Source organism: Pongo pygmaeus, chromosome 11, assembly GCF_028885625.2.
Source record: "Pongo pygmaeus isolate AG05252 chromosome 11, NHGRI_mPonPyg2-v2.0_pri, whole genome shotgun sequence".
Taxonomy (NCBI): domain Eukaryota; kingdom Metazoa; phylum Chordata; class Mammalia; order Primates; family Hominidae; genus Pongo; species Pongo pygmaeus.
The window spans coordinates 131,032,762-131,054,973 of NC_072384.2; the positions used below are offsets into that span (position 1 = coordinate 131,032,762).

The 22,212-nt window shown below is 36.7% G+C and overlaps 1 protein-coding gene across 7 annotated transcripts in view; it reads left to right on the forward strand.

Annotated features, from left to right (window-relative positions):
* SP100 (SP100 nuclear antigen) overlaps positions 1-22,212 on the forward strand; it is a 131,783-nt gene that overhangs the window by 19,328 nt on the left and 90,243 nt on the right. For all 7 annotated transcript variants that reach the window (XM_063648084.1, XM_054477733.2, XM_063648085.1 and 4 more), the window contains 6 exons: positions 10,425-10,587; positions 11,664-11,832; positions 14,321-14,404; positions 16,589-16,651; positions 17,062-17,211; positions 17,674-17,757. In XM_063648084.1, the coding sequence (XP_063504154.1) occupies positions 10,425-10,587; positions 11,664-11,832; positions 14,321-14,404; positions 16,589-16,651; positions 17,062-17,211; positions 17,674-17,757 (713 nt within the window). The remainder of the gene's footprint in view (positions 1-10,424; positions 10,588-11,663; positions 11,833-14,320; positions 14,405-16,588; positions 16,652-17,061; positions 17,212-17,673; positions 17,758-22,212) is intronic.

Sequence of the window (22,212 nt, forward strand, 5' to 3'; positions counted from 1 at the left end):
TCAAGTTTTGCTAAAATTTGTTATTTTATGTCTTTGTAGTCATTCCAGTGAATGTATTTTGATATTTTGTTGTGGTTTGATTTGCTTTTCTCTAATAACGAATGCTACTGAAAATCTTTTCACATATTTTTATTTTCCATATGTCTTTTGGAGAAATATCTATTCAAATCATTTGTCCATTTTTAATTGGCTGGTCTTCTTATTGAGTTGTCAGAATTCTTTACATATCTGAATACAAGTAGTTTATTAAAAATATGATTGGCTAATATTTTCTCCCAGACTGTGACTAATCTTTTCTTTCTCTTTATGGTATATTTGAGGCACAAAAGATTTAAATTTTGTTAAATTTTAACATCATTTATTCTTTTAAGATTATACTTTTGTTGTAGCTAATTCTTTGTCTTACCTAAAGTCACAAAGATTTTTGCCTGTGTTTTCTTCCAAAAGTCTTATCATTTTTGCTGTTTTACAAGACTACTGCATAATTTGGGGAACCCAGTGAAAAATGAAAATGGGGGGATCCTTGTCCAAAAATCATTAAGGATTTCAAAACAGTGAAAGCAGAACACTAAACTAAGCACAGAGTCTTTTGTGACTGCACAGGATGCATGCCCATAAAGCCATCCCTGCTTTTACATTTAGAGATGCATGATCCATTTTGAGTTGATTTATGCATATAGTGTGAGGTAAGGGTCTAATTTCATATTTTTGCATGTGCCTATCCAGTTGTACTAGTACTATTTGTTGAAAAGACTATCTTTTCCTCATTTAATTGCCTTGGCACTTTTGCTGAAAATCAATTGACCAAAAACCTAAGGATTTATTTCTGCACTCTCAGTTCTGTTTTATTGATCTTTATATATATTTATGCCAGTACTGTCTTGATTCATGCAGCTCTATAGTAAGTGTTGAAATCACAAAGTATAAGTCTTCCAACTTTTTTCTTCTTTTTCAAGACTGTTTTGGATATTCTGGGTTCTTTGCAATTCCATGTAAATTTTAGGATCAGCTTCTCAATTTCTGCAAAAAGCCATTTGAGATTTTGATAGGAATCATACTGAGTCTCTAGATCAATTTGGAAAGAATTGCCATGTTAAACATATTGAGTCTTTCAATCCATGAACATGGGCATCTCTATTTTGATCTTTAATTTCTCTCAGCAATGTTTTGCCATTTTCAGCATACAAGTCTTGCTTTCTGTTTGTTCAATTTATTTTTAAATGTTTTATTATTTTGCCTACCTTTATTTTTGAATTTGCAAACTCAACTTTTAAATTCCTAAGTTTCCTAGTTGGTTGAATATTATTCATAACTTATTCAATATTATTGAATAATATTGACCTAATATTGAGTAATAGACTTTTGAGTAAGTATATTTAATAACCCCATAACTTATTAGGTCTCAATATTATTAAATAAGTTATGGGGTTATTAAATATACTTACTCAAAAGTCTTGTTCTGTTTACTGTATTATTTCTTTTCTCTGATATTACCTAAAAAATGGTAAAAGAAAGATCTGAAGGGACCTGGTTAGAACCCTGAAACTGTCCACTAAGCCAGTGTTGACACCTGGGGTGTGGTGGTTCCATGCCTTCCCTAATATTTATTCTGAATTTTATATACAAATGAAAGACTTTTTTAGTTTAATTTATATAAAAATGAGATCATAATATATTGATCTAAACGTGATGTTTTCATTGAACAACAAAACTATGACTGTCTATCCAAATTACTAGAATTAAATAGCTATGTAATAGTTCAACAGTGTATATTTACAATAATGTACTTAACCAGTCAGCTGAATACACAATTAGGTTGTTTTCAGGTTTAGGAGTATGTGTTATTGTTGAGGGTTTTTTGCTGGTAAAAACAATGCTTCAACAAAAAATTTGCATTTATGAGCATCTAATCAACAAATATTTATGGAACACCTTGTATGTATCAGATACTCAAGAAAAATCAGTGGACAGAACAGACAAAATCTCTGCCCTCATGGCATATATATTTTTGGGGGAAAAGAGACAATAAAGAATATGATAAACAATAAATACACAAATAAGTAATTCATTTAGCATGTTAGGGAGTAGTAAGGGCATGAGAAAAAAAATAGAGGCAGATTAGGGGCTTGGGAGTGTGGGGGCAGGCTAGGGGGGATTGTGATTGTGATTTTTAGATAGGTTGGTCAAAGCAGGCCTCATTGAGAAGGTGATAGTGAAGCAAGGATCTAAAAGAGACAAAGGAATTAGTTCACTACATAGATATATGTGTCTATGCTAAGTAGAGAAAATAGCCAGTATCAAGTCCCTAAGGCTAGAGAATCTCTGGTGTAGTCAAGAATCAGCAGAGGTGAGTGTGGCCCGACAGACATGAGCAAAAGGAGAGGAGCAAAGGATGTATCATTTCAGACCCTTTGAACAGTGTAAGGATCTGGCTTTCACTCTTTTTTTTTTGGAGGCAATCTGCATTTATTTTTTTTTCTTTTTTTTTTTTTCTTTATTAAGAAATTGGGAGCACTGAAAGTTCTGCAGTTCTTGTTTTTATAAGATGGATGTTGTCTTTTTATTTCTATAGGATAGATTCCAAAAGTGGATCTGCTGGGTCAGTCTGTAGTATATCTTAAAATTTAGTAGATGTTGCCAAATCTTTTCTGAAAAGGCTGTAGTAATTCATGTTTACACCAGGGATGAGTAAGTGTCTGTTTTCTGGATCTTCTCCCTCGTGACATAGTGTCACTAATGAAATTGTGTTTGCCAGTCTAATGGGTGAACAATGGTTTCTCACTGATGTTTTAGTTTTTATGTATTCATATGTTTATTAGACATTTTCATTTTCTCTTATTTAAGCTGCCTGTTCAGGTCCATTTTGGAGGGGTTATTTGTTGCTTTTTATTAGTAGACTGTAGTCTTTGCCTATTAATATCAGATATATTAACCCTTTGTCATATATATATTGAAAATGCTTTTCTACACTCTTTTATATCTGTATTGCTTTTTAAAAACATTTTAACCTATTAAGAGAAATCTTCCTTTAACTATTCTCTTCTCAAATTTTTCTTGTCTGACTCAGATATTTGATCTGTCATTTAAATATTTACATTATTTGACTCAGCTTTTTTTCCAACTTTTATTTAAGTTCGGGGGTACATGTGCAGGATGTGCAGATTTGTTACATAAGCAAAAGTGTGCCATGGTGATTCGCTGTGTGATTCATTGCATCACACAGGTGTTAAGACCAGCATTCACTAGCTCTTCTTCCTGATCCTCTCCCTCCTCCCAGCCCCCACCCTCTGACACACCCAAGTGTGCATTGTTCCTCCTGTGTCCATGTGTTATCATCATTTAGCTCCCACTTATAAGTGAGAACATGCAGTCAGCACTATTCACAATAGCAAAGACATGGAATCAACCTAAATGGCCATCAATTATAGACTAGAGAAAGAAAATATGGTACATATACACTATGAAATACTATGCAGCCATAAAAAAAGAATGAGATCATGTCCTTTGCAGGGACATGGATGAAGCTGGAGGCCATTATCCTTAGCAAACTAATGCAGGAATATTTTATCCAATTTCAATGGGGTTCCAGGTTGCAAGTGCACTATACTTACATAATAATTTCAGAATAATGGATGTTTTAAAATTACTACCTTTTTTGTAATTGGACGCCTTTCATAATCTCTGTTTATTTAGATCTTATTTAATTTTCTTCAATAAGATTTTTATAGTTTTCTTCATACAGGTCTCATACCTTTCAGATGTTTATAAATACATACATTTGTATTTGCTATTGAGTCTGAGTATTTTTTTCAGTGTATGTCGTTCCAAATAAAAACTATAAGTTTTGTATATCTATTTTCTATTCATACTCTCATATGGTTTTGCTGTGTCCCCACCCAAAATCTCATCTTGAATTGTAATTCCCGTAATCTCCAGGTGTTAAGGGAGAGACCAGATGGAGGTAATTGAATGATGGAGCAATTTTGCCCATTCTGTTCTCGTGATAATGAGTGAGTTCTCATGAGATCTGATGGTATAAGGGGCTCTTCCGCCTTCACCTGGCACTTCTCCTTCCTGCTGCCTTGTGAAGAAGGTGCCTTGGTTCCCCTTCGCCTTCCACCATGATCGTAAGTTTCTTGAGTCCTATCCAGCCACACTGAACTGTGAGTCAATTAAACCTCTTTCCTTTATAAATTACCCAGTCTTGAGCAGTTCTTTATAGCAGTGTGAAAACGGACTAATATATACTCCTCGGTAAATTCTTTTTCTAGATCTTATGAATTTTATTAGGTCTGTAGGTTTCCTACATATATAATTATAGAACATATTGTACACTATTTTAGTATTTCTACCAATTATTTTATTTTCATATCCTATTGCATTAGCTAAAGCTTCTAAAATATGTATATGTGAACACATATGTATATGTGTATACACACACACATATATATGTAAAAGACCATGGTAATGGTAGACATCCCCATATTGTTTTCTATTTAAATGACTTCACCATTAATGTTTACTACAACATTTGCTGATTTTAGAGACTTCATGTTGTGTTAGTTTTTATTTCATAAAGAGTTTTAATTTTTAAAAAATAGCTGCTAGGACTTATCAAATTCTCTTTTAAACCCATTCATGAGTATGTTTAAATACACTTTCTCCTTTTATTTATTGATATAAAATTATAGAGACTTTCTAAATTTGAACTATTTATTTGTTTCATTCAATCTCATTGTCATTGGTTTTCTCTTTCTTCTTGGTTCTAAATAACCTCTAACTACAAGTTTTATTTCATCTTTGATCCAACACAGTGCGTTTTCTTTTGTTTTCTAAAATCTAAGTAATTTATTTTCTATATGAAGTCTGTTTCACTTCTAGTGATTATAACTTTTTGTGACTTTTGTGGCTAAGATTATGCTGAATATTGATATATATTTCAAGGATATTGAGAAATATGTGTTCTCTGTTTATTCTTTGTTTTTTTTTTTGTTTTGTTGTTGTTGTTGTTGTTTGGGACAGAGTCTTGCTGTGTCACCCAGGCTGGAGTGCAGAGGCTCACTGCATCCTCCACCTCCCAGGTTCAAGGAATTCTCCTGCCTCAGCCTCCCGAGTAGCTGGGATTACGGGCACGCACCACCATGCCTGGCTAATTTTTGTATTTTTAGTGAGATGGGGTTTCACTATGTTGGTCAGGCTGGTCTTGAACTCCTGACCTCGTGATCCGCCCGCCTCAGCCTCCTAAAGTGCTGGGATTACAGGCATGAGCCACTGCGCCCAGCCGTGTTCTCTGTTTTTAAGTCACAAGATTAAATATTAAATCACTCATTAATTTATCCAGAGCCTGTATACGTTGTCCATTTTTGTATATGTAAAGAATCAAAAAACAGGGGTGAATAGTTTTTCAATGCCTGTAAAACATTTGTCTCATGATTTGTTTCTTGAATTTTGATTTGCCATTAAATGGGAACAGTCCTGCTTTTTGTTTTATTTACAGTTGCATACCATAACTTGCTGATTTTCAATTTCAACATTTTTTGTGTCATTTTTTTCTTAGTTGTGTCTTTAGTTGGATTCTCTTTGATTCCAGTCAATATCGATATCATCAATATTGATGATACTTTTTCAATATTATTAATATTGCCTTTCAATATCATTTTTCCTTTACATTCTGTTTAAATAATTTTTCATACTTTTTCCATTTTGTCTTTATTTTATTTCAGTAGTTTTGGGGGAACAGGTGGTTTTGGTTACATGGATAAGTTCATTAGTGGTGATTTCTGAGATTTTGGTGCATCTGTCACCCAAGCAGTGTACACTGAACTCAGTGTGTATTCTTTTATCTGTCACTCCCCTCCCACCCTTTCCCCTGAGTCCCCAAGGTCCATTGTATCATTCTTATGCCTTTGCATTCTCATAGCTTAGCTCCCGCTAATAAGTGAGAACATAATGATACTTGGTTCCATTCCTGAGTTGCTTCACTTAGAATAATGGTCTCCAACTCCATTCAGGATGCTGAGAAAACCATTATTGTATTCCTTTTTATGGCTGAGTAGTACTCCATGATGTGTGTGTATATATATATATATATATATATATATGTATATATATATATACACACACATACACACACACATATGGTATATATATGTGTATACATATATATGTGTATATATACATCTATGTGTATATATGTATATATGTGTATATATGTATATATGTGTATATATACATATATATCACATTTCTTTATCTACTCATTGATTAGTGGGCATTTAGGCTTGTTCCACATTTTCTTAATTGCTAATTGTGCTGCTATAAACATGTGTGTGCAAATGTCTTTTTCATATCATGACTTATTTTCCTCTAGGTAGAGACCCAGTAGTGGGATTGCTGGATTAAATGATAGTTCTTTAAGGAATCTTCATACTGTTTTCCATAGCGGTTGTAATAGTTTACATTCCCACCAGCAGTGTAAAAGTGTTCCCTTTTCACCACATCCATGCCAACATCTATCATGTTTTTATTTTTTAATTATGGTCTTTCTTGCAGAAGTAAGGTGGTATCTCATTGTGGTTTTGATTTGCATTTCCCTGATAATTAGTGATGTTGAGAATTTTTTCATATATTTCTTGGCCATTTGCATATCTTCTTTTGAGAATTGTCTATTCATATCCTTTGGCCACTTTTTGATAAGATTATCTGAATTTTTTCTTGCTGATTTGTTTATTTATAGATTCTGGAATTTTTGCTTAGTCTTGCTTTGGCAATGTGGGCCCTTTTTTGATTCCATATGAATTTTAGGATTGTTTTTTCTAGTACTGTGAATAATGATGATGGTATTTTGATGGGAATTGCATTGAATCTGTAGATTGTTTTTGGGCAGTATGATCATTTTCACAATATTGATTCTACCCATCCATGAGCATGGAATGTGTTTCCATTTGCTTGTGTCATCTATGATTTCTTTCAGCAGTGTTTTGTAGTTCTCCTCATAGAGATCTTTCACCTCCTTGGTTAGGTATATCCTAAGGTTTTTTGGATTTTTTTTTGTTGTTGTTGTTGTTTTGCTTTGTTTTTTTGGTTTAATTTTATTTATTTATTTTTTTGCAGCTGTTTTAAAAGGGATTTGATTTGATTCTCAGCTTGATCGTTGTTGGTGTATAGCAGTGCTACTGATGATTTTGTATCCTGAAACTTTACTGAATTCATTTATCAGATCTATATCTTAGGATACTAATCATATCATTGGTGAACAGTGACAGTTTGACTTCCTCTTTACCAGTTAGGATGCCCTTTATTTCTTTCTTTTGTCTGACTGCTCGAGATAGGACTTCCTGTTTTATCTTTTACAACTCATTGTTTTCCTTGTTTTATCTCTCTAAAAATGCAAACTATGTCTGCTTTTTATTTTTATTTTCAGTGTTACATAAGGTTTTATAAGGTCTGATTTCACTCAATCAGTAGTTATTTTCAAATCTTTTAGAAAGGAAAGAAGGAAGGAAGGAAAGAAGGAAGCAGGAATATGTATAAAGGTATAGCAAACATCACACTTAATGGTGCTGCTAAGTGCTTCTTCCCTGAAATTGGAAATAAGGCAAGGAAGTCCACTCTCATCACTTCTCTTCAACATTGTATTCAAACTCCTAACCAGTGAAATAAGACCAAAAAACGGAAATAATTGTTTGGAAAGAAACAGTAAATCAGTCTATTTGTTCATGATATAATTATTTTCTTTAAAATACAAAGGAAATCTATAAATAATTTACTAGAAATACTACATGAATTTAGCAATGCCCTAAATTCATGGTTAATACATTTCAAGCCAATTATATTTTCATATAACAGTAATGAGGAATTTGAAAAGCATTATCATTTAAAGTAACACCAAAACAATAAAATAACTAGGAATAAATTTATTATTTTTTAAATTAAATTAAATTTTTTATTTCAATAGGTTTTTGGAGAGGAATAAATTTAACAAAAGATGTACATGACTTCTAAAAACTATAAGCAGTGCTGGGTAAAATTAAAGACATCTAAGTAAATGGAGAGATATACAATGTTAACAGATTAGAAGCTCAATATTGTTGTCATCTCCCCCAAATTTATCTGTAGCTTAAATTCAAATCCAAAAAAAAGTCCTAAAGTTTTTTCTTGAAGAAATTGACAAATCGATTTGAAAAGATAATGTATAAAAGCAAAGAATCTAGAAAATCCAAGACAATCTTTTCTAATTGACTTCAAGACTTTTGTTAAGCCATGATATTTAAGGCAAAATCTTATCAGCATAAGGGTAGACAAATAGATCAATGGTATAGCATAGAAAATACATATATAAACCCATGCTAATATTGTAAATTGTTTTTTGAATATTTTCATGACCTTGGAGTAGGCAAATATTTCTTAGATAGTACACTAAAGTCATTAATCATACAAGAAAAAAATAATAAATTGGATTTCATCAAAATTACAGATTTCTTCCCATCAAAAGACATGATTAAGAAAATGAAAGAGAAGCTACAGACTGGGTGAAAATATTCACAATACATAAATCAGACAAAACACTTCTATCCATAATATATTTTAAAAACTCCTACCCATCAATAAGTAAAATTGAATAATATAAATGGGCCAAAGACTTGAACAGACACTTTACAAAAAAAAAAAATTGCCAATTAACACATGAAAATGTGCTTGACGTCATTTTATCATTAAAGAAATACAAATTAAAACTAAAATGACATATAACATCACACACACTGGAATGGCTAAAACTAGAAAGGCTATCTCTGATAGTCTTTGAAAAACAGTTTGGCAGGTTCTAAAATGGTTAAATGTACTCTTACACAATGACCCAGCAGTTCCACTCCTATGTATTTACCCAAGATAAGTGAAAACATCTTGCCACAAAAAGACTTGTACAAGAGCAGCAATTTTATTTATACTAGTCTCACAGTGGAATCAACTCCAATGACCATGAACAGAAAATTGAATAAGCAGATTGTGGTAGATTCACACAATGGAATGCCACTCAACAACAAAAATGAACAAACTGCTGTTCAACACATCAACATGAATGATAAGCAAAAGAAGGCAGACACAAAAGTATATATACCTTTTATCCCATTTATACGAAATCCAGTAGCAGGCAGTATTAAGATATAATGGAAAAAATGACAGCAGTGGTTGCCCTGAGAGACTGCCTGGTTGCATGTGGTCAGGATGTGGGTTGACGGGTAGGGCACACACTGTTCTGTTCATTTCTCAAATAACACATCAGTTTTTGGCTCTGTGTCTCCCTTCAAATCTCCATTGTTTCTTACAAATTCTGTAGGGCACCGTGATTCCTAACCTCTGAAAGCATCCATCCCCTACCTGCTATTGCAACTAGCACTTTTCTGACCACTTTTCACCTTCAAGATTTTACTTGAAATCTCTTATCTGCTCATTGTCCTCTGCCATTCTCTTTGTCATTGTGAATCTAATTCCTTTGTTATCGTTTTAGTGATCTTTAGCCAGGAACTTTTTTTACAGAAATTCAAAACAATAATGTAACATTATTGTTTCCTGCTTCATGTTAGATACTGGAAAGTGCCAATAATTCTCTTCTGGTTGGGAAGGAAGGGCTCATAAGTTTTCATAATATTAAGAAATACTGAGATGTTGACTAAAACATTATCAGAGCAATAAAGTAATCAACTAAGAACCAGAATTAGAGATTCAACTTTAAAATTACTTTCACAGGAAACGGCAACAATTTCTGAAATTCAGATGCCTAAAATGATTCACCATATATAACAGTAATACAGAGAGATTGATATTAATACAAAGTAGAATCAGGCATTCTAGGAGCTATCATTGATATTCTCATGAAATTCTCAATAATGTGGTATCATTATTATTATTAAACTGCATTGTATTATTTATGAATTAATGATGTAGGATTATATTTCTTTCTTAACAGCTACAGATTAGAGAAGGACATCTTATTTTCATCTTTCTCAGATTTGTTTTCTCTCAGTTGTTAATTAAGATGCATATTCAAGGTTAGATTTTATTTTTATTCCGTTGTTTTTCATTTCTCTGTGGATGACCTGCTTATTCCATCTAGATTCTGTAGGAATTTAATTTTTATTTCAAAAAATATTCCATATATGGTTAGGTGAAGGTATCTTTACAATGGCTTTGTTCAGTTTAGACAGAACTTTTTCAGTCCTCTATATTAGTTTTTCGCAACCTCCATTTCTTCTATTACATCTTTTTTGTTGCTTCAATTCCATTTATTCTGGCCTCTACTGAGGACCACCTAATTTATATCTGTTCGTTCTTTGTAGTTTGTCCTTTATATGTAAACTCTTACAGCCTCCACAAACATCTCAGAATCTTGACGACCATTTTCACATGGTGTCCTTTTTCCCTAGGATGTTCACGGAAGACCAGGAGGTAGATGACAGGCTGCTCTATGACATTGTATTCAAGCACTTCAAAAGACATAAGGTGGAGATTTCAAATGCAATAAAAAAGACATTTCCATTCCTCGAGGGCCTCCGTGATCGTGATCTCATCACAAATAAAATGTTTGAAGTAAGTAAAATTTATTATGTCACAATCTGGTAAACCAGCCCCAAAGTAAGTTATGCTTTGATATCCTAGACCAAAACTTCAGAGTACAATTTGCTAACTGACAGGTCTCCTATGAGTGGGGAACTTTTTCAAGTGTTTCTGCAAGTGCTCCTGTAAAGTAGAAAAGGAGAGGAGAAGCAGAGGTCACCGGAGATGGTCCCACTTCCAGCTGAGGGAACGGTGTTCCATGGTGCCCTCTGGAGTTGGAGTGAATGGTACTAGAGAAACTGGAACGGAAACAGGTGTTCTCCATAAATATACAATGTTTTGTAGAATTCATACACTATAACATAAACTAAAACTTAAAAATAATTTTAATGAAGTGATTTACTTGAAATAGCAAGTGACACAGCATTTTCTTCCAGTTAACATCAATTTAAAATGCCTAGATCTGGGAACATTAAAACCCACAGGGAATTGATGTCTAGAGAGGACAAATTTGGAGGTAGATGCTTGTTATTCTTTCTCCAACACATTTGTTTTGTTTTTCTTCCCTTTTTTTTTGTGCATTTCTGGAGTCTTGGAATATGGGTAAATTCCACCCATAGGCCCTGTTGGAGATACAGAGCAGCGAGTCATCTCTGGCTATGAATATGCTTCCTCTGTGGCCAAATTCACAGCAAGGGGAGACTGGTTGCCTGGTTTCCTTGGGCCCTTCAGGCCAAATCAGTATTGGGGGAAGAGCAGGGGTTGTCCAGCCAACAAAACATCCACTCATCAATCGCCTGCTACGTCTATCCTAAAAACATATGGATCAGGCTGTTAAAGGACTTTGAGCCCACTTTTATCCTTCCAAGTTTCCCCTTTTTGCATCTAATGTAAATGAGGGTGAAGCAATCAGGCTCATCAGTGGATATTTTTAAGAAGGGACTTACTTCTTTCATTACTGGCTATACAAATAAGTAAAAATTATAGAACTTCACATGAAAATACCTATGTAGAGAAATTAGAATACAGTAACCATAGAATTCCTTTCTAGAGCTCTTCTGTGACTTGGAAGTCTGTATTTATATTTTCTCCATTCAATATTTTTTAAGGATTCTCAAGATTCTTGTAGAAACCTGGTCCCTGTACAGAGAGTGGTGTACAATGTTCTCAGTGAACTGGAGAAGATATTTAACCTGCCAGTTCTGGAAGCACTGTTCAGCGACGTCAACTTGCAGGAATACCCCGATTTAATTCACATTTATAAAAGCTTTGAAAATGGTAATTAGATTTATTATCTACCTTTGATTTCCAGGGCCAATTTTTTTCAATAAGCATATACTGATCTCCTACCATGTGTGACATGTTGTGTTGGGCAGTGGGCATAGAGTAGTTAACAAAATAGACACGTCATGAGTCTTCTCTTAGCTCATGGCATATGGCTATGGTAAAACAAGTACCCGGAGGTCTGCTTCACTGGCCACTTAGACTCACAGGACAACCAGAGCCACACTGGCATCAGATTTACTTAGAAGAGCATAGGGTAAGAAACAGAATCCCAACAGGGCAGCTTCTTATCTTCAGTGGGAGCCCTTGCAGTGGTCTACATAGCAGTCCACCAAATTGACTACTACCTGCCCTGAGTGACAGCTTAGCTGTGGGTGCGGGATCCACCTTGGCTCAGCACCACATGCCTGCGGGAGTATATGGCTCTTGTAACAACTCCATAGTCACAGCTTTCAGGACCCCCTAAGGGGCAAGCTGAGTTACAGGAGCAAGCTGAGTTACAAGAGTCATCAACTGAAGGAAGACCACAACTATGGCTTCCCCACAGGTATTTGTTGTCCATATATAGTCCCAGTCAACCAGTCATGGGCCATTTCTAACCTCAGTGTTTGCCTAGTAACACTGCAAAAAAGGCTACCTTTATTAGGTTTCCAGAATATGAGCAAGAAAGTTAACCCTGGGTCAAGTTTGCCTTCAATGAAGCAGAAGTGGTTTTGCTAACCCTTTATCCACAAGGGGTGAAACAAAGATTGACAAAACTGATTACTCTGCCAGGGACTATTTTTGGTGCTATACCAAACTAAAGGTTTCATTCTTGACCTTTTTCCTGAGAATGCATAATTTATACTATTAAGATGGTACATGTTAAAGACGTCCTCCAATTTTTTTTTACTTGCCTGGAAAACTTTTTACTCCCACAGTTTGATCTCAACCGTGTTCTCCAAATAAGAGATAGAGACATCACAAGAAAAATGGGCACGTGCCCTAAAGATGGTGGATGCTATGGGGACTGGAATAAAAGTGTGAAAACATGTCTGCAAAACAGGACAAATTAGATTTGGCTAAATCTGAGAGTGAGAAGCAGTGTAGGAGTTGACTTAGATCAATTGGAGGAAGATATTGAAAGGTCTGGAATTTAAACCTAAAGAATTTGAAGTTTACTCGCTAGGCAATCAAGAAATACTACAGGTTTATAAACAAGGAAAGAAGTGGAAGCAGTAGTTGTATATGGCTTATTGATTTGTGTCAATACTAACCTTATCTAAATTAATAATAAAATAATTTCTATAGCAAAAATTCAAGTCAGAAAAGGAATAAAAGGAAATCAAATACCTGGGCACAAATTTCAAGTCAATGTTATGTTTGTAACCAGGATGGTCCAGGCTGCAGGGATGAAGGGAACAGTGCTACCTTTACTGCCCACATTCTCAGGGGCTCTGTTCCTCTCCATGGACTGCAGGGATCCCCCTTCCTAGCTCCAGTGCCCACAACTCACGTCTTAGTTTCTGGCGCTCCTTGTGCTTGGGCGACCTGCCCTGAGGCTCACTGTCACTGACCTGGGACAGCACCGCCCACTGCCCCACCCAGCGCAGCAAGCCCACCCACCATCAGGGAGACGCTGCTGACTCTTGGGCCCTAAAGTCCACACAAGCTGCCCCTGTGTCCTCTGTTATGTTTATTTGAGAACTGTTCATCCTCCCTGACCCAATTAAGAAAACATTCTCCTGTTTCTAGCCTCATCTTTAAAGATGTTGAGGTTTTCTCATTTATTTTTATTTATTTATGTGTTTTGAGACAGTTCCAATCTGTTGCCCAGGCTGGAGTGCAGTGGCATAATCTTGGCTCACTGCAGCCTCAACCTCCTGAGCTCTAGTGATCCTCCCACCTCAGCCTCTTGAGTAGCTGGGACCATAGGTGTGCAACACCACATCCAGCTAATTTTATTTTTCTTTTCAGAGATGAGGTCTAGCTATGTGGCCCAGGCTGGTCTCAAAATCCTGGGCTCAAGCAATCCTCCTGCATCGGCCTCCCAAAGTGCTGTGATTACAGGTGTGAGCCACTGCACCTGGATGATTTTCTGTGATTACAGGTGTGAGCCACTGCACCTGGCTGATTATAAAACAGTGGAATCTCTCTAGGACTTGAGACCTTCTCCCCAGGGAATTCCCCAGTTTCTTCCTTACACTTGATATATGCCTACCCTGCCATCTGACAATTTTGAGGGTAACACAGCTCACAATGTTTCCATTACTCCTTTATCCTTAAATCTTGAGTGTCTCCTTTCTGTGTAGGACAATAAAGGCTTCATTGTTGGGGGTCTTCTCTTCTCTGTCCCAGGGGATGACGGGAGAACTTTAGGTCATGTGGAACCCTCTGAGCTCTGAGTCACCTAAGGGCTGGAAATTCCTAAAAGCATGATTTCCAGACATTGTCCCCGGTCCCTGTAGATCTCTAATTGCTTCTTCTCTCTCCCGCTCTTCAGTAATACATGACAAATTGCCTCTCCAAGAAAGTGAAGGAGAAGAGAGGGAGGAGAGACCTGGAATCCAACTAAGTCTTGAACAAGGTAAAAATGACAGAATAAAAACTGTTTATAAGAGAGGTTAGGGATCCAAGGTTCTGAGTAGAGATTGTGAAACAGGGAAGACATATGGAAGGACTATGGAGAAGTCAAGGAGGGGGTTATATGAGCTCCTAACCAGGTGCAGGGTCCTGGAGAAGTGGCCATGACAAGGCATAGTTGGCTCAATAACCGTGAGGGAATAAGAACCAAGCGTGTCAGTAGGCCAGATTTACAGATGCCGACTACCTAGAAGTAATTGTAATTTAGAAAGGTCCCTGTAGGGGATCAGTGTGAAGTTGTGAAGGGTTAAGAACCACAGCCTGTGGCCCAAGGTCAACATCAAAGAAGAGACCCCTGGGGAAAGAAAGGCTCCTGTTTTACCTGTACTGTCATATTCACAACACTTCTGACACCAAACATGTCGGTGGTCTCCCCACATCAATCAGTTCTCCAATTCTCTGTAGATACCACCTGATATCTTATAATTTAATTGAATTCTGGCACTAATTGCCCAGACTTGGCACAGACTCCGCAGTTTAAGGCGCATTCCCATAAGATTGCCCCCGACTTCAGATGCCAGTTGCAAGTCTCAGGTTGTGGCCTGTGCCTGTAAATTGGAGGTTCCCGCAAGCCCTTCATTGGCTTTGATACTTTCCTAGTAGATCACACAGAGCTCATGGAAATGTTGACTTATATTTGACATTTATTATAAAGGATACAACTCAAGAACAGCCAAGTGGAAGAAATGCATAGGGCAAAGCGTGGGGAAGGGCACAGAGCTTCTGCCCTCTCTGGGACATGACTTTCCTGGCACTTCCATGTGTTTGCCAACCCAGAGGATTTCTGAACCCAGTCACTTAGGGTTCTTTATGGACATTCTATTATACAGCCTGGATTGATTAAATCATTGGCACCCGATTATTAAGTTAACCTCCATCCCTCCTCTCCCCTCCCTGGAGGTCAAGAGATGGAGCTGAAAGTTCCACCCCTCTAATCTCATGTTCAGCTCCCCTGGCAACCACCCCCCAATCCTTAGGGGGTTTCCAAAAAGCTACCTCATTAACATAAACCCAGGTGTGGTCGAAAGGGGCTTGTTATGAATAACAGAAAGTGCTCTTTTCACTTGTTATGACTTAGGATGTTTTAGGGTTTTAGGAGCTCTGGCCAGGAGCAGGGAATGAAGATTGAAATGTATATTTCTTATATCACGGGAGAAACTTGGTGATGGCAGAAGAGGGGACAAATTTAAATGTGAGGATGTTGTTCAAGAGCAGGAATATTCAAAGAGAAAGGCGGTCATGTAGAGAGACTCAGAAAGGAAGTGATGCACGTGGGAAGAGGATGTAAGTACCTAGAGGATAAAGGAAGGGAAATGAAACCATGAAAAGGGGTAAAAGACAACAAAAATAACCGTGTCATTAACAGCTCACTTTGATTGAACATCTACTCTGTGGCGGTTGGTTTAATGCTCATGACAGCCATTGGAGATTAATATTATTTATATGCCTATTTTGCAGATAAGGTAACTGAAGTCCAGAGATACCACAAATGGAGTTTACCTAGGGTCAGATGAACAAGGAAAAACCCAGGCGTTCTACCCCAGAGCCTGCATTCCTAACCCTGTGCTATCCAGGCAATCTAAAAAAATAAAAACAGAAAAATGAAACAAAAATGAGGAAATATTTGCAGACAAAAAGATCCAGAAAAAAAGAATACCAAGAGCTGGAGGAAGTAGAGGCTACTCAGACACTGAGTCCTCATGGAAAAGCCAATGAGAAAGCATGAACAGATGTGGAGAGGGAGGGTGTTTTGTGAAAGCAGGTGGGCATGAGGCAACCAGGACTTCAAAGAAACTGAGCTAAGGGCCCTGGGCAGGGTAGCTCTGGGGACAAAGGCAGGATCACTCTGCCATCATCAGTTACCAGAGTATCTCACAGAGGACACGCAGCAGAGTTGTCTGGCCAAGGCCCCTGTCAGCCAGGGGTGCAGCTGACCCAGTCCCCTACTCTCAAGGCTGGAGTCTGACTTCAATAATTAGGTGGCATCTGCCACCTCCAGGTGGCCTTTGCATTGAGACCTAGGAGGGGTCTTTAACTCCTACATTACAGAGACCAAAAAGGGATTAAGGGAGAATGGCAAAATCCATACCTCGATTTCTGAAATAAACTTCTAATTTCTTCCTGCCAGGAACTGGTGAAAACTCTTTTCGAAGCCTGACTTGGCCACCTTCGGGTTCCCCATCTCATGTTGGTTTGTTCCTGTTTACTACTCTTTCAGCCTCTGCTATTCTTGCCCCATTCTGGAATGTGCTGTGGGGTTGCCTCTTTGTGTTAATGCTTGCCTAGAATTTTCAGTTTTTGCATCTATAGTTTTTCCATTTCTGGGATTTAAATAACAAGTCCTTATCCTCTAGGTTGCCTAGGAGGGTTTCTTCCTCCCACACCCCTTAATCACACTTGCTGCTGGTTCCCGCTGCCACTGAGCCTGATCATTTTACCCATGTGCCTGCTTCACCATTTTCTGCCTGCATCTGCTTGAATCTGGCTGTTGCCTTGGTGCCTTGACCTTTCGTCCATCAGTGGCCCATGCTGTAGTGGTTGGAGGGGAGTGACAGGCAGCAGGGGGCAAATAAAATACCTGTGAATCAAACCATGGTTTAGGTACAACCCCACCTGAAAATGGACTCTCAGAGCACCCCTGTGAAACAGAACAGATAAATGCAAAGAGAAAAGATACAACCAGTGACAAAAATGATTCTCTAGGAAGCCAACAAATAAATGAACAATGTGCTCAAAAGGCTGAGCCAACAGGTAAGACTGACTGGGTTCGCATGAATGGGGAGGAGCCAAGGGGCCCTGGCTGGTGGCAGAGGAAGAGTCTAATGCACAATGCAAGGAGACACCTGTTTAACAAGCAGGGGAAAATCATATAGACACAGAGGGGGCCTGATATACAGATGAGCCTGATACACTGATATACTGATGACAAAGACCTGGAGGAAGAAAGTTAGAAGCAAAAAACTGAGAGAGAAAGGGGAAGAGTTGCAGAGTCTCACCAAAGAAGAGAGACGGAAACAAAAGGCAAAATGAGAAAGTAGAGAGAGATTGGCCAGGAATCAGTGAAGCACAAACACCTTCACGCAGCAATATATGCAGACAGGGGTATCAGTAGAAACAGGAGAAGAAAGGAGAAGCAGGGTGAGGTCTAACCAAATGGAAGTAGGACAGAGCAAGGCTCCACTGAATCTCAGCTGTGATCTCATTTATCTCCAGAGTCCTGCGAACAAGTCACTGTCCAAGTGAATAACGGGGATGCTGGAAGGGAGACGCCCTGCCCGTTGCCCTGTGATGAAGAAAGTAATTATTGCTTACCTCGCCTATTTTCTTTCCTTTCTTATTCAGATGCTATACATTTGTTTGGTTGGTTGGTTGGTTGTTGTTTTACCATCGTAACCGCTTTTTAAAATTACCAAATTAAAAACTGGATGTATTTATCATTACATGTTGTTTTGAAATATGTACACATTGTGAAAAGGCTAATTAGAGCTAATTAGCATAAATATTACCTCACGTACTTATCATTTTTGTGGTGATAACACAAAATCTATTCTCTCAGTAATTTTAAAGAATACATTATTAACTATATTAATCGTGTTGTATAATAGATCTCTTAATGTATTTCTCTTATTTAACTAAAATTTTGTATCATTTGACCAGCATCTCCCCAGTCCTCTTCCTCATATCCCCAGCCTCTGTTACCACCATATACTCTCAACTTCTATAAATTCATCTTTATTACACTCTACATATAAGTGAGATGCCATATATGTCTTTCCATGCCTGTCTTATTTTACATAACATAATATCCTCCAGGTTCATGGTTGTTGTTGCAAATAACAGGATTTCTTCCTTTTCAAAGGCTAGATAGTATTTCAGTGTGTAGATGTATTTCATTGTGTATATATTTTCTTTATCCATTCACCCACTGATAGGTACTTAGGTTGTTTCTGTATCTTGGCTATTGTGAATACTGCTGCAATGAACATGGGAGAGCAGATATCTCTTCTGTATACAGATGGTCCCTGACTTATGATGGTTAGACTTATGATTTTCAACTTCACAAAGGGCTTATTGAAGTATTAAGTGCATTTTTGACTTACGATATGTTCAATTTATGGTAGGTTTATGGAAATGTAGTCCCATCGTAACTCTAGGAGCATCTGTACTGATTTCATATCCTTTGAATATATATTCAGTAGCGAAATTCATGGATTATATGGGTAGTTCTACTTTTTATTTATTTGAGGACACTCCATACTGTTTTTCTTAGTGATTGTAGCAATTTACATTCCCAACAGTGTACAAAGGTTCCCTTTTCTGCACATCCTCACCAACATTTGTTATCTTTAATCTTTTTGAGAATAGCCATTCTAACCAGTATGTGGTGATGTTCATTGTGGTTTTAATTTGCATTTTCTTGATGATATCTGAGGCAGGGCATTTTTTCACATACCTGTTAGCCATTTGCATGTGTTCCCTTAAGAAATGTTTATTCAGGTCCTTTGCCCATTTAAAAATCTGTTTGTTTGTTTGTTTGTATTTAATATTGAGTTGTTTGAGCCCCTTATATATTTTGGATAATAACCCTTATCAGACACATGGTTTGCAAATATTTTCTCCCATTCTGTAGGTTGTCTCTTCACTTTGTTGATTGTTCCCTTGCCTATGCAGAAGCTTTTTAGTTTGACGTAATCCCAGTTTTTTTGCTTTTGTGATTGTGCTTCTGGTGTTATACCCAAAAAATATTTGCTCAGACCAATGTCGCGAAGCTTTTCCTCTATATTTTCTTCTAGTAGTTTTACAACCTTGGGCATTAAATTTCAGTATCTAGTCTGTTTTAGTTTTTTAATATGGCATGAGATGTGGTCAAATTTCATTCTTCTGCATGTGGATATCCAGTTGTCCCAACACCATTTATTAGAGAGATAGATATCCTTTACCCATTGCATATTCTTGGCACCTTTGTTGAAAATAAATTGACCATAAATGCACGGATCCAAGCTCTCTATTTTGTTCCATTTTTCTACATGTCTATTTTATGCAAGCACCATGCTCTTTTGATTAACATAGCTTTGTTGTATATATTGAATCAGGTAGTGTGATGCTTTCAGCTTTGTTCTTTTTGTTTAAAATTGCTTTGGCTAGTTGGAGTCTTTTGTGCCTCCACACAAATTTTTAAATTGTTTTTCTATTTCTCAAAAAATGCCATTTGAATTTTTTTTTTTTTTTTTTTTTGAGACGGAGTTTTGCTCTTGTTGCCCAGGCCGGAGTATAATGGTGCAATCTCAGCTCACTGCAACCTCCACCTCACGGATTCAAGTAATTATCCTGCCTCAACCTCCCGAGTAGCTGGGATTACAGGCATACTCCACCACGCCCAGCTAATGTTTTGTATTTAGTAGAGACAAGGTTTCACCATGTTGGTCGGGCTGGTCTTGAACTCCTGACCTCAGATGATCCACCCACCTCAAACTCCTAGGTGCTGGGATTAACAGGCGTGAGCCACTGCACCTGGCCGCCATTGGAATTTTTATAGGGATTGCACTGAATCTTTAGAGGACTTCGAGTAGTCTGGACATTTTAACAATATTAATTCCTCCAATCCATGAACATGGGGTATCTTTTCATTTCTTCAGTTTCTTTCATCAATGTCTTAGCGTTTTCAGTGTGCGCATATTTCACCTCCTTAGTTAAATTTATTCTTAAGTATTTTGTTGTAGTTACTGTAAATTGGATTGTTTTCTTGATATCTTTTTCAGAGAGTTTATTGTTAGTGCATAGAAATGCAACTGATTTTTGTATGTTGCATTTGTATCCTGCCACTTTCCTGAATTTGTTTATTAGTTCTAGCAGTTTTTTTTTGGTGGAGTCTTCAGAATTTTCTATATATAAGATCAGGTCATCTGCAAATAAGGACAATTTAAAACTTCTTCCTTTCCAATTTGAATGCCTTTTATTTCTTTTGCCTGCCTAATTGTTCTAGCTAGGACTTGCAATAACATGTTGAATAGAAGTGAGAATGGGCAATCTGTATTGGTCCATCCTCACACTGCTAATAAAAGACTGGATAATTTACAAAGGAAAGGGGTTTAATTGACTCACAGTTCAGCATGGCTGGAGAGGCCTCAGGAAACTTACAATCATGGCAGAAAATGGGAAGCAAACACGTCCTTCTTTACATGGCAGCAGCAAGGAAAAGTGCAGTGCAAAGGGGGGACAAGTTCCTTATAAAACCATCAGATCTTGTGAGAACTCACTCACTGTTGTGAGAATAGCATCGAGGTAACTGCCCCCATGACTCAATTACCTCCCACTAAGTCCTTCCCGTGACATGTGGGGGTTATGGGAGCTACAATTCAAGATGAGTTTTGGTGGGGGCACAGCAAGACCATATCAGCATCCTACTCTTGTTTCTAACCTTAGAGGGAAATCTTTCAGTTTTTTGTCATTAAGTATGGTACTAACTGTGGGCTTGTCATGTATGGCCACTATTGTGCTGAGATACATTTCTTCTATATCTATTTTGCTGAGAGTTTTTATCATGAAAAAATGTTGAATTTTGTCAAATGCTTTTTCTACATCTATTGAGATGATCATATGGTTTTTGTCCTTCATTCTATTAATGTGGAGTATGACCTTTTAGATATGTATATGTTAAACCATTCTTGCATCCCAATGATAAATCTTATTTGATCATGGTGTTTAATGTGCTATTGAATTTGATTTCATAGTATTTTGTTGAGGATTTTTCATATACGTTTATCAAGGATAGTGGCCTATAATTTTATTTTCTTGTAGTGTTCATGTCTAGCTTTGGTATCAGGGTAATGCTGGCTTCATGAAATGAGTTTGGAAGTAGTCCCTCTTATTCAATTTTTAAGAAGAGTTTGAAAAAGATTGCTATTTGTTCTTTAAATATTTGGTAGAATTCAACAGTGAAACCATCTGGTCCTGAACTTTTGTTTGGTGGGTGGTATTTTATTATGGATTAAATCTTACTTATAATTGGTCTGTTCAGATTTTCCTGTTTCTTTGTTATTCAGTCTTGGTAGGCTGTATGTGTTTAGGAATTTATCCATTTCTTCTAGGTTATCCAATTTGTTGGCATTAAATTGCTTATAAATATATGTGATATGAGAAAGGTAGTGTCTCCTCTTTCATTTCTGATTTTATTCATTTGAGTGTTTTCTCTTTTTTCTTAGTCTAGCTAAAGGTTTCTCAATTTTGTTTATTTTTTCAAAAAGCCAATGCTTTGTTTTGTTGATCTTATTTTTTTCTAGTTTTAAACTCATTTATTTCTGATCTGATATTTATTATTTCCTTCTTTCTGCTAATTTTTGCCTTAGTTTTTCTTCTTTGTCTAGTTTCTTGAGGTGTAACATTAGGTTGTTTGAGATCTTTCTTCTTTCGTTATGTATTCTTGTGTTTATTGCTATAAACTTCCCCTCTTATAACTGCTTTTGCTATATCCCATAAGTTTTGATATGTTACATTTCTATCTTCATTTGTCTCAAGATTTAAAAAATTTTTTCCCTTTAATTTCTTCATTGACCCATTGGTTATTTGGGAGTGTATTTAATTTCCATGTATTTGCAAATTTTTCAAAATTCCTCATTATTGATTTCTAATTTCATATCATTGTGGTCAGAAAGTATATCTGATATAACTTCAGCCTTCTTTACTTTGTTAAAACTTGTTTTGTAGCCTAACATATGATGTATCCTATAGAATGTCCCATGTACAATTGAGAAG